Source organism: Oryctolagus cuniculus, chromosome 3, assembly GCF_051225735.1.
Source record: "Oryctolagus cuniculus isolate XC-2025 breed Fujian yellow rabbit chromosome 3, ASM5122573v1, whole genome shotgun sequence".
Lineage (NCBI taxonomy): Eukaryota > Metazoa > Chordata > Mammalia > Lagomorpha > Leporidae > Oryctolagus > Oryctolagus cuniculus.
The window spans coordinates 72,173,491-72,190,946 of NC_142869.1; the positions used below are offsets into that span (position 1 = coordinate 72,173,491).

The following is a 17,456-nucleotide window of genomic DNA, read 5'->3' on the forward strand; positions in this document are numbered from 1 at the left end:
TTCTTTATCTTTTCGAGCTCCTGTAAGCTTTTCTTTCAAAAACCTTATATTCTTTTACTCAAGCGGTTTTCCCTCTCTGAAGCTTTGAGTCCTATTTTGCAGCGACAAGGGCAGGATGGGAAGCAGCAGATCCATCTCCTGAAGGTATTGAGACTGGAGTCACTGGACGTCTCCTATGGGCTTGGTCACGATTCAGAATGCAGATGTCATCAGAGTGCACCCCTGACAGCCTGACACCAGGGCCACCGAGTCCCCTTTCCCCAGTGTTTGGGGACCAGGGGTCACCAGGAGCTTCTGGTTTCCTCCAGGACACCGCGGCTTCCCCAGTGAAGGCAGCTGCTGTCGGTGCGCTGCGTGGGGACTCCCATCTCTTTTGCTCTGGCCACTCCAGCACAGCCCAGCCCAGCCCTTTGGTGGGGGGAGCCCATTTTGTCTGGTTTGAGACCATAGTATTGCTTAGGGACTTAACAATTTTTTGTGACAGATGCAAAAAGAATTTGCAGTGACCTTCCAAAGCAGGAAAGCCATTTATGTTGCTACACAGCACAGCTGACTTATGAAGAGAGAGCGATCTCTTTCTTTGAAAATGACTTGCAAAGAGTTTGAGTCCAACAACCATTATCATCCTTTTCCCTCTTCAGAATGGTCCAGTATGGGCTGCAGTCAATTGCTACACAATTTTTTATCTATGAAGGCCTAATGGAAATAAGAGGGAAAGGAAATATAAATTCAAACTCTCTGCTCATGGTCTAATGGCTCAGTATTCAGCCAATTTTCTACCTGCAGAAAGCCTTCATTAATACCCCATTAGGGGTGGCATTAAAACTCCTGATCTGTTCTTCAAGGCTGTAAGTTATGTCTCACATAACAAATTTTACGGGAGTTTCTCAGCTCCACTATCTATATCTATAAGTATCTATCATGTTAGTTATCTTCTGCTATAAGGACCGTAGCGGCACAGTCTGAAAAATTCCTCTTGAATGCATAAAATCTGACAAATGTGAAGAAGCATGTATGGTGCAGGAGAGTAATGGAATGAGTTTTAATTACTCCTGCAATGCCCAGGACACAGCTTTAAAGGACAGACTCTATTTTAACACAAAAGTAAATGTGCCGGGGTGTTGCTATCAATACCATGACCTCCCATCCAAAGCTGTGTATGCTTTCCGGGCAGACTTTTTTTTTTTTTTTTTTTTTTGAAAGATGCTGCTGGTATCATTTCCATACTAAATTGATCCTCTTAGAAAGAGTTTTGAGGCCTACTGTTTCACATTCTTAACCTTTTCTCATTATGGGGAACTTGCGGAAACAGCATAAGTCTTCCCCCTTAAATATTCCATTTTGATAGTGAAGGTGGGCTTCTAGAACTTTCCATTCAGACTAGAGACTGCTTAGCGTCTAAAGTTCCCTTCACTTGGAAGTTGCATAGGGCAGTTTTTCCACAAATGACCAAAGTTTCTTTTTCAGAGTTAGCAGGTGAGTTTTTCAAATGGACGAAAACGACATGATGACGCAGGCGCTGCCTGGCTCCTAAGCCTTTCCTGTCTTGCTGTTGGTTCTCAGGGTACCCAGGCTCGCCTGGCTCACATTTGACCTCACTCGAAGAGCAGTTCTTGCAGTGGGCCAAGGGTGTGTCCAAAGCCTCAGAAGGTCAGTGGCTCGGGATGGAACCCCACGCTGCTCTGAGGTCATCTGCCTCGGATCTAGATCACTTTTTGCCATGCTGCGGACTTGGTCTTTCATTCTAGCGCTGCCCGGCCTGGCCGTCTCACTGGCATCCTGTTTGTTTGTCTCCATGCTTCTTGGACTTGATGTATGTGCTTCCTCATCTCTCAGGCCCTGCTTGACCCATCAAAGGCCTGCTGTGTGCTGTTGCCAGCCATATCCAGAGCAAAAGGACAGCTAAGCCCTAGTCACTGGTGTGCCACCAGATAACTGTGTGACTTCAGGCAAGCGGCTGAACCCACCCTGGCCTTGGTCTTGTTCTCTGTGACACCGGGCATTGTACTGATCATCTTTAGGGTCTCTGAGAATTCAAGACTCCAGGAACCAAGAGCCTCTTCACCTCCTCCACCCACCCCTCTGTTACGCAACTCCTCAAATACCCACAAGTGCAAAGTGCTGGGACGTGCAGGCAGGGCTCCATCACCCATTTAAACAGACACAATTGTAAAGATAACAGCATTTTATCTGTATTTGCGTCACGTAATTTACAGAGCGTGGAAGGCAGCACGTTCAGAATCTTGTTTCATGTCTGCGTTGCCATGTTCCCAGCACTTGACGGTAGCTCCTCCACGTAAGCCGCAGGAAAATGGCCCTTTCTCTCATTTAAGGATCCGAACCACCATCCTTCTTCCTTTTTCTCATGTATAATCACGATGTCACCTGCAAAAATCCACATCTGCTAGACAAATGTGTCTCGGCAATTTCAGTCTCAGCCTGAGTTTTCGGAACATTCTGCTTTCAAGAAGGGACTTGGCAGAAGCATTTTCTGCACTTGAGTCATGTGAAGCAAAAGGTATTGGACATCCCTGTATGAGCCAGGCCCATGCCAGGGGATACAACACAGACCAAGATAATGGACAACTGAGTCATGCCATGAAGAGTTTGCTTAACAGCAGAATCTTGTTGGGCCACATGTCCCTCTCTGGCTGCCTGGCTCACTTTCTATATAGTGGAGAGGTTGTAACCAAACTCTGTGTTTGCGTCTGTACATTAAGGGTTTCACAAGCTGGTGGCTGCGATAGTTTGGAATGCTGACTCCTGAGGGTATGTCTTTGCTAAGAATCTGCTGTTAAGGTCAAGACAGCGTCTCTCCATTATAACCTGGCTTCACAGTCCAAAATTCTAACAGCTTGGCTCAGAAATATAACTTCCCATTCATCAATTTCATTAACTTTTTAAAAAGATTTATTTTATTTATTTGAGAGGCAGAGTTGCAGAGAGAGAGCGAGCGAGGGGGCAAGCACTGGACTAGACTGAAGCCAGGAGCTGGGAGCTTCTTCTGGGTCTCCAAGGTAGGTGCAGGGTTCCAAACACTTGGGCTATCTTCCACTGCTTTCCCAGGTGCATTAGCAGAAAGCTGGATTGGAAATGGAACAGCTGGGACTTGAACTGGTGCCCATTTGGGATGCCAGCATCGCAGGCAGTGGCTTTACCCACTATGCCACAGTGCCAGCCCTTTTTAATAAAACATCAATTTGAAGACAATACATTTTCAAAGCAGTGATTTGCATAAATGGAATTCCAAAGAAACACAGCTCTTGTTTAATTCTGCAATTGTTTAGAAATGTCATTCTAGTACTAATAACCCTAAATCGTAACCTGATGCCCCAAATCATTTAGCTAGCCCCTGTTTAGAGAAAGAGACAAAAAGAGAGTCCTTCTCCCTGGGCACCTCTTATACAACAAAATGGAAACATTTATGGGACAAACATGGGGCACGGCGCTTCAGCTGCTTCTTGGGATGCCTGCATCCTGTATCAGAGTGCATGATTCAAATCCTGGCTGTTCTGCTTGCTGCAGCTTCCTGTCTGCGCGTGCACTGGCAGGCAGCAGAGGATAGCTCAAGTGCTTGGGGCTCTGCCACCCGTGTAGGAGCCCTGGACTGAGTTCTGGGCTCCTGGCTCTTTTCCTGGCCCATTCCCGGCTGCTGGGGGCATCTGGGAAGTGCACCAGCAGATGGAAGATCTCTCTCTGCTTGTCTCTCTCTTTCAAATAAGATGAAAATAAATTAAAAAAAAATAGTAACATTTTCTTTCTTCAGACTTCCTTTTTGAAGTTTTATTTCTTTTTAATTATTTGGAAGACAGAGATAGAGAGACGGAATCTTTCACCCACTGATTCTCTCTCAAAATGACTGCAAGAGCCAGTGCTGGGCCAGGCCAAAGCCAGGGGCCGGCCAGGAGCTCCATCCCAGCCTCTCCCATGGATGGCAGGGTCCCAGGCACGTGTGCCATCACCTGCTGCCTTACAGAGCGCACCTGGCAGGGAGCTGGAACGGGAAGTGGTGCCAGGGCTCCAACCCGGGCATGCTGACTTGGGATACAGACATTGCCAGCAGCGCCTTAACCACGGAGCCACCAAAGCTTCATTTTCTTTAACAGCACCCTGAGGGAATCTTCCACTCTTTCTTTCATTCTTTCTCTCTGCATTTCCCACCCCCACCCCCACCTCCACCCACACTGAAGAAGACTGTTAAGCTACTGTCTGTCTTTTTCTTTCTCATAAATCACCACTTGGTTTCTTAGGGTCAGTCTCAGTCTAAGCTCTCCCTCTAATGAGTTCCCTCGAGTCAGTAGATTGACAAAATCCATTAAAATGCACAGTGATTTGAAATTGTCTTGCCAACTTCCCTAAGCCTCCAATGTCATGTTTCATTTTAAGAAAGTACTTAAAGTATAAGTGGGCTCTGCAACCCAGAGAGAACTAAAAACAAACGAGATCATCAATTTGTTGTGAACTGTGTTAACTTCAACACAGGACCCCCGGTCCTCGGTAGCATCTGGGAGATGCACTTTTTATTTCCAAGACAAGGAAAAGTGATTTCCTGGAGAAATGTGATGGGCCCTGAGAAGGAAGCAGCTCCAAGCAGTACCAAGTGGGCGGCCTCCTTGTTGCTGGGCTGCAAGTTCATCTTGATTTGCCGTGGGCTCTGAGAGTCTCATGCTGGTCACATGGCCTTTTCTCCTACAACACAACTCGTAAAGATCCTTCCATTTCTAGTTCGTCAGTGTCCAAATGTGCTTGCTAACAGGACACCAAAAGAAAGTTGAGGTCGGGGCTGGTGCTGTGGTTAAAGCCCCGGTCTGTAATGCCGGCATCCCATATGGGCGCTGGTTCGAGTCCCGGCTGCCCCAATTCCGATCCAGCTCTCTGCTGTGCCCTGGGAAAGCAGTAGAAGATGGCCCAAGTCCTTGGGTCCCTGTACCCATGTGGGAGACCCGGGAGAGGCTCCTGGCTCCTGGCTTCAGACTGGCACAGCTCCAGCCATTGTGGCCATCTGGGGAGTGAACCAGCAGATAGAAGACCTCTCTCTCTTTGCGTCTGCCTCTGCCTCTCTGTGACTCTGCCTTTCAAATAAATAAATAGATAGAATATTAAAAAAAAAAAAAAAGAAAGCTGAGGTTATAGACTTCTTCTTGTTTAATACTGAGGTTTTCTTGTTTAATACTGAGGTTTATATAACCTGTAACATAACCCTTTTCCTTGTTAAATAAAAATCCTTGGCATGAAGAAGGGGTTCTGATTCTTTAGGCTGTCCATACAGCCCGTTCCTGAGAGCTAAGTGGACCGAATGTTAAGCTGAGTGCCAGTTGATCTGTTCTAGAGCTTGCTCTACACTGTCAGAAGTCCCTTCCCTGTATGCTAGCTGCCAAAAAGTACAAAGGTGGGGCTACATCCCCGGCCCATTGCTGGCACTCCACCCCAGTGGCACTGTGAGTACGAGTGTAACTAAGTTTCTCAGTTCAAATCCAGTGCTACCACTGCCTTTAGCCAAAGTGCAAGAACTTCACATTTCTGTGCCCCAGTCTCTCAGCTTATAAAGTGAGAGTGAGAACAAGTGCAACACCTTGCAACAATGCCCGGCATGCAGTAAACACAAGTCAGGGGCAGCTGGTACCAGTGAGCTTCAGTGTTTCATGTGCTGTATCTTGATCTTCTAAGAGGGGTGATCATAGGCCTCACCTGCTTTGCCATGATGTGGTACCATAAGGCTGCCATGCTAAGACAAGGTGTTATTCATGTCAGATCAACAATGGAAGGCAAATAAAATAATTGAGAATGATTCTTACCTTTCACCAGACTCAATTCATCATCTTGCCTGGCTTGGAAAGAATATAAAGCCTTGCCAAGACTCTTGCCGGGCGGGGCCACAACAGAGGCTGAAAGTTGGATTACAGTGGATTAGTGAACATGCTGCAGAGTTTAACTGTATTGAACTGTTCTCAAAAGCAAGGTTTATAATTTTACCTAATAGCATTTGTTGATTCACCATTTTTGATGCACCTATTATGTCTAGTATATATATGTACGTGTATGTGTGTGTGTGTGTGTATTGGAATGTGTATATTATATAACCAAAAGTCATCATACAGGAAATAATAAGTCTGGAGAAAAAGTTATTGTCATAATAGTAAAGATGACCATTTAAAATTACATGAGCTTGGTCAGTTAGATAATAGTTACGGTGCTTGCATGGAAAAACATACACCAGTTTTGCTGTTCAGGTAGGGGCACACACACTAGTTTTACTCCGGAAGGGAGATTTGGAGCATGAACTTCTTATCATCATCCTTTGGTGCTTGTGGAACTGTTTTCAAACAATGCAACAGTGACTTGAATACATTGTGTGGGCCGTAATGCCCTTTTTAGAATTTATTTTATTTTTATGGATTGAAATACTTGTTTTATTTATTTATTTTTATTTATCGAAACACTTTTTTCCCAATTTCTGATCAAGAAGTTAGGGAGTTGAGATTATGGTAGCCACAAGCTGAACAGTGGACAATGAGTTGCATGAGCAAATTTGTGTGCTTATGCGTTGAAAGGTGAAGTGCAGTAGGTTGGGAAGGCGAATGACTGAAGGCAGATTGCTGAATAAAGGGGCTGGGAGATCATGAGTTCCAAGGCCAAGAGTGGCCCAGAAAAACCACCTGGGTCACCATCTTTTTTGCAAGGAGGACAGAATTTCCATGGAAGTTTGTAGGAGACTGAGACGGCTGCTGAGCTCTTCACTGTGGATTAGAGGTGACTGTGTGGATAGCAGCTGCAGGCTGCTTGAACGAAGGGGAGCCAGCCTTCTGACACCGCCTCTGCCCTGACTTCTCCTAAGATAAAATGCTTGCCCCAACCTGCACGCTCCTGGACGCCTTCCCACTTAGTGCGTTGCATTTGTACATGAAGCTGCAGATTCTATTAGATTAATCAGTCTCAGCTGAAATGCAGGGTTTTTTTGAGCAAATATAGGTGAGAGCGCCTAGTTATTCTGGGCAGTGGATTACCTGCAGATGAAGAGCTTGGGTGGTTCTGCCCGCCAGCAGATGCCCGGCTCACGGCATTCTCCAACCTCTTCGTCAAAGTAGGCCGAGAGAGCTTTACGTAACTGTGCATATGCTCCTGTTCAAATAGTGAGAAAGAAATCATTTTAAGCAGCACTAATATCATAAGTATTCATGAAAAGTAACTTTGTAGCTGTTTTCCCCTGCAATTTTTTTTTCTAATGGAGGGGGCGTTGTAGAAATAAATTATTCAGTACATTCCTAAGCTCTACCATGATTAAGCTTTGTTTCTGAAGCCTCCATATTTTCAAAATTCAGAATTTCAGGATACAATTTGATGTATTGTATAACCTATATTTCCAGTTCTGTCTTGTATGTCTAAGCCAAATAATAATATTCATAACATTACTTCTATGAATTACCCATGAAAAATATTCTAGGCTATTTGCATATAAAAATAAAGACTGCTGCTTAACCCCTAGTCTCTTTCTGCTCTTGATTTGATCTTGTACTAATTACACAAGTTCAATTTTAATTGGCTTAATGCAAGTGAAATTATCCTAGCTCTAAATGACTGAAACCATTTTAGAACTCCTGAGCCTCTTAGAAAGAAAACTGTCCCTCGGCACATGCTCAATTGGACTTGCCCCAAATGGTAGAGGTAGAAACATGCCAGGGGATTCCAGTTCAATCCCATCAAGGTGGCATGTACAAATGCCATCTCACTAGTCAAAGTGATCAGCTTCAGTTCATAATTGATCGTAATGATAGGATTAAGAGTCAAAGGGATCACATAAACAAGACTAGTGTCTGCTAATACTAACTGATAAAAAGGAGAGAATGATCCAACATGGGAAGCGGGATACACAGCAGACTCATAGAATGGCAGATGTCCTAAACAGCACTCTGGCCTCAGAATCAGCCCTTAAGGCATTCAGATCTGGCTACAAAGCCCATGAGAGTATTTTAGGCGTGGAAAGCCAAGACACTCTGGCAAAAACAAAAAACAAGCAAACAAAAAAACAAAACAAAACAAAACAAAACAAAAAACCCTAAATGAAAGATCTGCGAGTGAGATCCCAGTAGAAAGAATGGACTATCAAAGAAGGAGGTACTTTTTTTCTGAAGGGAGGAGAGAACTTCCATTTTGACTATGACGTTGTCTAAATAAGATCTGAGTTTGTGAACTCAAAAGGCTTCCACAGCCTTGGCAACTCATGACAAGAGCCTAGGGTGATTACTGATGCCATAAACAAGAGTGTCAATTGTTAAATCAACAACAGGAGTCACTGTGCACTTACTCCCCATGTAGGATCTCTGTCCTTAATGTGTTGTACCATGTGAATTAATGGTATAACTAGTACCCAAACAGTAATTTGCACTTTGGGTTTCTGTGTGGGTACAAACTGTTGAAATCTTTACTTAGTATATACTAAATTGATCTTCTGTATATAAAGATAATTGAAAATGAATCTTGATGTGAATGGGATGGGAGAGGGAGCAGGAGATGGGAGGGTTGCGGGTGGGAGGGAGGTTATGGGGGCGGGGGAGCCACTGTAATCCAAAAGCTGCACTTTGGAAATTTATATTTATTAAATAAAATTTTAAAAATTTTTCAAAAAAAAAAGAAAGAAAACTGTCCTTTCATCACAAGTTGGTTACAGCGCCCCCTCTGGTTATGAATGGAAAACAGCTACAAGCAAGAGCTACTCTCGAGCATTCACCTGCTCACCATCAATTCCTTTAGAGTGCAAACACTGGAAAAATAGGTGGGTGTGAATTTTAAAAATTGTGCTTACAGATTACCCACGCTCTGCACTATGTTAAACACCTTAAACTCTAATCAGTATACCAGAAACTTACAATTTCAGTTACATTTTCATTACATAGAAATTTTACTATAAAAGCCAATTCAAAGGATAAAGTTGAGAAACAATGAGGAAGAAGGATTCCAAGGTGTGTTTACTCCTCAGTAATTTATTCTACAGAGAATGTATTGTGTTCAGCTTGTGTTATTGTGCTCAGAAGGAATAAAAATAAATTTATCTTAAAATTATGCAGTTGTCACAAGCTCTGGACAGAGCAGAGAGGAAAGAATTAGATATCAAAGTCATAAGGATTTAAGATGAGGAACCAAAATCATGAATATTCATATATAACATGAATTGTACATTAAAAAATCTAAAGGTATTTCCAGACAAATGGCTAGACTCAGTAAGTAAATTTACTAAGATACTGGATACAAAGTCAGTTAGAAAAGCTAATTGTATCTCTGTATACCTGCAGAAATGATAAGGAGATGGCCATACCAATTTCCCTGAATTTGATCTGTATACACTACACACATGTATTGAAATATCATACAGTACCCAAAAAATATATGCAATTAATACATGTTATTGAAAAAATTCTTTTTAAAAATTCTCAATTAGGATTTGGAACAAATAGCACATACAGTCCCCAAAACATATTTGCCCTGGTGGTACTTTGAGCCACTGTGCCCAGCAAACCCAATCAAAAAATTATAAATCTCGGCCGGCGCTGCGGCTCACTAGGCTAATCCTCCGCCTAGCGGCGCCGGCACACCGGGTTCTAGTCCCGGTCGGGGCGCCGGATTCTGTCCCGGTTGCCCCTCTTCCAGGCCAGCTCTCTGCTGTGGCCAGGGAGTGCAGTGGAGGATGGCCCAGGTGCTTGGGCCCTGCACCCCATGGGAGACCAGGAAAAGCACCTGGCTCCTGGCTCCTGCCATCGGATCAGCGCGGTGCGCCGGCCGCAGCGCGCCGGTCGCGGCGGCCATTGGAGGGTGAACCAACGGCAAAGGAAGACCTTTCTCTCTGTCTCTCTCTCTCACTGTCCACTCTGCCTGTCAAAAAAAAAAATAATAAAAAATAAAAATAAAAAAAAATATAAATCTCTTCACTTTCACCTTTTCTTTCCATTTGAAGATGCAGTTACTACAGGGATGGCTGGGCTTAGGTCTTTGCTCCAGTTCTGCCAATACAGATGAAAGTTTATAGGAATTTGCTTGCAGAAGGTCCAGTTTCAGATTGTTCTGTGGATACATCATTTTGCCATGTGAGTAAACTTCCAGAAAACCAGAGCGCTACTGGCTATGGAAGGGGGACATCAGGATGACTTCCAGAATAGCAGAGAGATCTAGACATGCACATGTTCAGCTCACACAGACATGCACACAAACTTGCAGTCTCTTCCTGTTCTTGGGTTGACCCTGAACTAGACACTTTATAGTTACTTCTTTGTCAGGTTGTGTTCAATAGGGTAAACCAACTAACAAAATCTGAACATTGGAAGGGTCCTGCTTACCCAACCCTCTTCATTATCCCTTTCTTTACTACTTCAGCACGGGGAGTCCTAACCCCAGTGTCCCTGCTAGGGGGTCACAGCCATGGACAGAATCCCTGTCATACCTCAGATTAAGACAAAAGCTCCCTCACTCCTGCCATTAGCGGCTGATGCATTTGCAAGCATTATAGATAGATTGAATTCAATTCCTCTTCTTTGTGGCACTGCTTCTGATATCTGAAGACAATATCTAATCTAAATGTCTCCAGTTTTCACAGTGACTTGTCATATATCTTGTCTTGCCAACATTATTGATTCAACTACTGCACTCGAGGCACCAAAAGACAATGAAATAAGAAAGAAGTTAAGAAGCTTTCCATGGGCAACATGAAATCAATGGATATTCTGCTAACTGCCCATTTGATGTTATTATTCCAAAGTGGCTAGAATGTCCATCATCCCAGGAATGTCAGGGCTACTGGAGTCTGAGGTCTCAGCAAAAAGACCAGTAGGCTCAGCCCCTGCCCTTCTCGGACCATCTCCTCTCCCCGGCCTTAGCCCACCTGAGACCCTTGCCTCTAAAGTTAATCCTTGCACCCTCTGAAGCTTTGCTCTCACACCCCAGGCTGCCTTCTTCCTTCCGTGTGGCCACATCTTCCCTTTCTCCTGTGACTCTCCAAGGACCCTGATATCAACTGGAAAATAGCATCTTAATGGGAAAGATGCTTCTGAACTTATATCCTGATAAACGCACGTGAGCCGAACATGTCTCAAGAAGACATCTAACCTGCTGGACATCATAGCCTAGCCCCGCCTATCTTAAACACACCCAGAACACCTATATTAGCCTACCATTAGGCAAAATCGTCCTGCTGAAGCTTATTTTATAGTAAGGTGTTGAATATCTCAAGTAACTTACTGAGTAGCGAGTGAAAAGCAGTAGTTGAACAGGTACACTGTCACATAAAGTCAGAAAATCATTAAGTCAAACCATCGTTAATTGGGGACCATCTGCATTAGTTTTGGAGCTCCTCCTCTGAGCACTTTGCTAGCATTTTCTAAACAATGCTTCATCCTTTCCAAAGCCCTATGGTGAAGATATTGATAAACCCATTTTGCAAATGAAAAAACTAGTTATCCCAGGTCTCTGGAACCAGCAGAGTTAAATCTGCAGGTCTTTGTGAAAAAAACCTTGCAATTACAGTTACTTTTCTTAAAGTGCTCATGGTTTGCAGACCCTTAAGGAATAACTCTAATTTGGAGACAATTCTTTTTTCCTAGTGCCCTCAAGAAGACACTAAAGCAAAAATTTCTAGTAAGCTGGATTTTTTTCCAGATCCTCCAACTGCTTACGAAGAAGCTGACCTGTGGGCTCTCTGTCTAGATTGTTCGATGTCATGAGAAAGGAAAGGCAAACAGAAGGCATATGGGCCAGAGAACAAGTATTCTAAAAATAATCCTTTCATCACTACATGTGCTCTATAAATATTTACCTCATCCATTAACGCTGCTGTGTCTTTCTGGCTCTTTGCATCGGAGAAGGAAGAGTTGCTAGAGTATACATTAAGCATTCGTTCCAGGCCTGAAAATGAAATCATGTTCTCAGTGACCTTCCATCCTGCCCTGGTAGGACACAGCTAGGAGTCAGTCACCCCCTAAGGGAGCCTAAACCCAGAATCCAAGCCAAATGCTGGGGCAGGAGTTTCTATATGTGATTGTTACTACGCTTTTCAGAATGAATAATGATAGTGGAACTCACTGTTCATTGAAAATACTTGTGCCTAAATGTCTTATTATTTTTCAACATGAGATTTTGAATTTATTTCAGTTGAACCATTGCCATGACCCCTAACTAACACGTAATGTTAGTATCTTCCTCATTATGGTATTCACATCATTAAACACTTGGGTTTCCTATCCAATATTACATGGCATTGAATTATTGTGGGCCACAGCAAACCAGCTATGCTGATCAGAATCATCACTGTGGAGTCATTTTTATCACCTGCGTTGCTTTAGGGCTTATTCATGTTGAATCAAACCTAATTTCTATGGGTAGATTTGAATGTAAATGATCTGCAGATTGTTTTGAGATTCAGTAAAAAGGAACAAACAAAAAACCCACACAGTTCCTGTGGATAGGCTTACCATGCTTTAAAGCAAACAAATGGTCTCTCATTCCAGCCAATTTCAGAAACACAGTGGAACACTGCATTTCAGGAAATGGTAGTATAGTACTTATTTATTTCTCACAAATAGACCAACATGTCATTTTACATTTCCTGCTTTCTCTACTTTTTTATTTTTCTTTAATCACACAAGGTAGGATAAGGTTGTTTAAATGAGATGATCCTTGCCCAGGTCAACAAAAGCACATTAACCTTAGCTCTGAATGAAACCTCTGAGTATGATACTCTCCCTTACTGGGGCCATTCAAAGAGATCACTACACACCTTCTTTGTCTCTTGAGGCTTTTTCAATGTCTCTTTCCAGTCTCGACAATTTTGGTTTTATTAGAGATTTCCGTCTCTCTTTATTCATTGCATTGTTGGGATCTTCTTCCTTTAGGAAAATAAAAGGCTATTAAACAGCTTCAGGGGAAAAAGCAGAAGTTGGCAGTCCCAGTTGCACTGACTTTCACAGACTGCCTTTAATTTTACTTCTATGGAAGAAAAGAAGTTTAAAATAAAAGAAGATAATCTTTGGTTTTATGCACATTTTTCTATCTGTTCTAGTCCTTATTAAGAAACCGCCTCCTGGCTCACATCTTCAGAGAACATGGTTAAGCACTTTCTTCAACAGATCAAATGATTCTTGGAGGCTGAGTGTTTTTATAGTTATTTCAGATTCTTGGTCATCTGTGGATTAGAATCTCATTGTTTCCTATTTCACTTTTTTCAAGTTAGAGTCCTTTCAAGGCTCAAAGGCAATATCACATACATGACTCAGGGAAGGACTTCTTCAGGAACAGAACAAATTGTACTGAGTTCAGTGTGGGCGCTTGGTACTGGGAACGTGTGAGCTAAAACACCTGCTCTGCTCACAATAGGTTTATAATTTCATTAGGTCTTGAACTTGCAACAGAAGGCCTCATACATCCATGGATGGTGCAGACTTGAAAGACAGGGACAGAGGAGAGCTTCTAGAATGCTGGAAGACTTCAGCAGGATTTTCCAGACAAGTGAAAAGAGGGCACACGGCACTGCTGGCAGGAGAAATGGCACAAGCAAAGGACGGGGGAGCACTCACATGTATCATAAATGATCAATAGATCAGTTGTTTGAGTGATAACAATAGAAGTAGTTGTCTCAGTAGTTTAGGGCTGAAGAAAGGATTTAATCATGTAGGTGTAAGAACTCATTAATGATATCTGAGTTTTCATGTGCAATATTTCAAGGCTTGAATGGAAAAAAAGAAAAAAATGGGGTTAGGAGGTGGTCTACCATGAATATAACAGAGGGACGGAAACCCATGCAGTAAAGGGGAAATTGATACTGCAGGAAGAACGCGGAGGAGGCCAGCTTCTCTGATAAGGAACCAGAAAAACGAGGATCCTGAGTGCTGGTAGAGAGACGCTTTAGAGAGATCCTCGTGAAGAGAGGGTAGTGTGAACTTTAGGGCAGGGAGTAGCCTCTATACAGTAACATATAGATAAAACCACTTTGTGCACTGTAAAAGGTTCTCTGTATCCTTTATTACATGCAATTTTCACAATAACTCTATATGGTTCATTTTAATTTTTCCATATCTTATGACACAGAGAAACAAAGAAGGTCCGAGTTGAAAGAGCTAGTAGGTGTGCATTCCTGAAACTCAATTCCAGGACTGTGACCCCAAAGAGTCTACCACTCCTTCATGTATCTGCTCACAGCTGAGCTCTCGCTGATTGCAAAGATGCCTTTCTCCAATCCTAAATCCTTCTGTGTTGGAGAAATACGAAACATAACTCTAGCTCATGTGCAAACCCAAGACTTCATAGGATTTCTTTAGGATAGCTGTTGTTTAAACAAATATTTCCAGGCATAGATTAACTCTGGATCAACTGGAGGAGGGGGTATACTATCATTGTTTAACTTTATTAAATTCATCCTTCCCTTCCAAAGATTTGTTAGGGAAAAGGCATATAAAACTACAGGCACAATCTTTTGAACTTGACATTTACAGTATCCTTATAAATATTTTCACGTTGGTCACCAGTCCTCCACTTTTTGTCTTCATATTGTTCACCTATCTTGCCTGGGCCTTGTAGATTGCATAGTACTGACTACAAGCCAGTATACACTTACTGCCAAAGACCATGAAGTCAGACAGTGTGGTGCTTTGCTCTAAGGATATCAAGAACACTCTATTCACTCCTTTAGAGACATGGTCCTTTCTCTTAAACCACAGACACGTGGTTGGGAGTTCTAATGCCCTGACATTCCACAGAAATCAGAAATTCCCATGTGCAGGTGGATTAAAGATGTATCACTGTGGCTGCTTTGTATCATTTCAGTAGAACCAAGGAAAATGAGCCTTATTGATTGGCAGCTTATCAAGAGGGGCATTTTCATTATCTTTTGAAGAAGTAGTAGATGCGTTGTAATCGCATATTTTCCCTTCTCAGGGCTCACCTATGCTGTTTGGAAGAAAACAAAGAGACTTTCCTCGGGTAATCCGATATTCCTTTTCATTCCCATCTATCTCTACCTTAGTTTCTGCTTTAAACAGACTTTTTGTTGTTGTTGTTGATAAACTTTGCCTTTGCTAGAGGAGGAACAAAAGACAGTTTCAAAAATAGTTGATCATTTGCTGCTGTCTGGAGGGTGGGGAAGGGGAAAGTCCATCAGGATTCGTTGCTGTGCCCAGTCAAACCAGCTCTCCCTTCCCCCTCATCTCTTGTTCCCAAGCAGGTGGCCAGGATGGCGACTTCAGGTGATTTAATCCCAAGGGAGGGCAGATGAGTGGGCTGGTTCTACATTTCAGAGAGGGAGGAGATCCCTTCCCAGCGCACCCCAGTCAGGGCCCTGGAAATCTGAATTCAACAAAACAGAGGGCCCGGGGAAGAGCTCGCAGAAATTCATTCTGCAAATTTTGCTGATTAGGGATCAGCTCTTACACTCAAACACTATGATTAAGACTACAAGAAGCAGCATATGTGGCTCTGTCCAGGGATGCTGATCAATTTCCAGAAAGGAATTTTATTCCTTTATTGAGCCACCCAAACACTCTCAAAACAAGCTCCAGGCAACTTGGTCCAGCCAAGTGTGTGAAGAGAAGAGAGCATGGAAAATGCTGATTCCCACCCCTAGTACTGCCTTCGTGTAGTCTCCTCTCCCTAAACACTAGCTGACTTGCTTCTAGCAAGTGGATGATATGCCACTTTAGCTTGTGGAAGACTATGACGCCTTCCTGGGCACTCGGACTCTCTTGGATCACTTATTCTGGGAGAAGCAGGCTGCCGTATTGTGAGAGAGAGAGAGAGACCCACATGGAAGAAAATGTTGCCAACAGATAGAGAGCCAGAATCCTGGCAAAGTCATATGAGTGACCTTGAGAGTGGGTTCTCTCCCAGGAAGGCCTTGAGATGTCTGCCATCTTGGCTGACACCTTTTCTGTAGCCTTGGGTGCGGCTCCGAGGCACCCAGCTACACCATGCCTGGAATCCTGACCCACATACACCATGAGATAATAAATGTTCGTTTTTAAGCCCTTAAGTTTGGAGCTAGTTCATTACATTGCTATTTGTGTAGACCACGAATACAGGTGCCATGTGCTATAAAATAATTGTTTCTAAATCATGAAATGTGTCTGCCTGGCATTACCCTTCGAGAAGACTGCTGTGGATTGAATTTATCTCCCAGAGTTCATGTGTTGGAAACTCAGTCATCATTGCAGCAGTGCTAAGGGGGGCAGGACCTGTACGAGGTGGTCAGGTGATTAAACCTGGGGGGTTGATGTTGTAGGAGCGGCTTCATCATCACATGAGTGGGTTTGCTATAGTTTGACCCTTTCTTGTTCTCTCTTGGCATGTGAAGCACCAGGACACCAGACGAAGGCCCTCACCAGAGGCAGCCCCTAGACGCTGCACATCTCAGCCTCCCGAACCACAAGCACATAGCGTCTGTTCTTTATCACTCCCCAGTCTGGTATTCTGTGATAGCAACACACAATGGACAAAGACAGAATATGAATATTCTGTCCAAAACTTCTACCTTTCCAGAGAATGCCAGAGTCATTTCCACTGCCCCGTTTATACAGACTTAGAAAAAAAATGAACATTTTAATTTACCAAGAAAACAAAATTTCCATTACAGTCGCTTTCCTTTTCTTCAAAGTGCATCCCTCAGAACATGGCAGGTTCCCTGTTAAGTTAACTTCGAGCCATTCCATACTTACAAAGTAATCAGTTAGTAGCAGCTCGGACTTGGGTTCTGTGGACGACGTTGCAGTTTCTTCCATCAGAGCCTGGATGTCTTTCTCAATATCAACCTTGCTGATGGCACAGTGAATCTGTGTGTGGCACTGCAATGCCAAGGAAAGCAGAGCATGGTTGCTAGGGCAATATCTCCTGTCAGTTCTTACCCAGAAAGCACCAGAAATGGAGAGATATTCACTACTCACTGCAGTCAGTGTTTGGCCAAAAAGAGAAATGTGTTGGCTGTACTGGTTTAGGTTATTGCATAAAAGTTGAATTCTTTCCTTCTCCAGCTCCAGGATGCTCTGAAAAGGGTAGACAAGGAGGCAGGATCAGCCAGTTGTCACGCGAAACGGAAGTCACCCACCAAACACTGGCACATGAGAGGAAGGCTTGAACAAACTCTCGGGATTTGACTCTCGACGCCATCATGCCGCAGCTGCAGTGCAGGAGAGAGACGTGACAGCCCGTCTGCCTTGTTATCCCCCCTTTAAAAAGGATAAACGATAAACTCCTAATTTTCCCTGGCTCTTTTGCCCCAAAAGGCATTAGGCACAGGCTGTGTTCACAAAGACGGGGAAGGAAGGGGAACACGGAAACATTGAGGAAATGTTCGTGAGTCCTAGAGAAAGGGAGTACAGCCCAGAAAAACCCAGGCGACGGCTTGAAAATGTCCTTAGACCCTCAATATCTTAGAATCATTGTCTAGTGTTTCCAAGATATTCTGTGAATCTGCAGGGGCAAGGATGGTGAGA

The 17,456-nt window shown here is 43.4% G+C and overlaps 1 protein-coding gene across 3 annotated transcripts in view; it reads right to left on the reverse strand.

Annotated features, from left to right (window-relative positions):
• Window positions 1-2,170: 2,170 nt before the first annotated feature.
• NOSTRIN (nitric oxide synthase trafficking) overlaps window positions 2,171-17,456 on the reverse strand; it is a 63,495-nt gene continuing 48,209 nt past the window's right edge. For all 3 annotated transcript variants that reach the window (XM_070070729.2, XM_008258703.5, XM_089328242.1), the window contains 8 exons: window positions 16,908-17,006; window positions 16,683-16,808; window positions 12,758-12,866; window positions 11,798-11,886; window positions 9,928-10,053; window positions 7,005-7,119; window positions 5,796-5,885; window positions 2,171-2,385 (listed from right to left, as the gene is read on the reverse strand). In XM_070070729.2, the coding sequence (XP_069926830.2) occupies window positions 2,249-2,385; window positions 5,796-5,885; window positions 7,005-7,119; window positions 9,928-10,053; window positions 11,798-11,886; window positions 12,758-12,866; window positions 16,683-16,808; window positions 16,908-17,006 (891 nt within the window). In that variant the 3' untranslated portion in view covers window positions 2,171-2,248. The remainder of the gene's footprint in view (window positions 2,386-5,795; window positions 5,886-7,004; window positions 7,120-9,927; window positions 10,054-11,797; window positions 11,887-12,757; window positions 12,867-16,682; window positions 16,809-16,907; window positions 17,007-17,456) is intronic.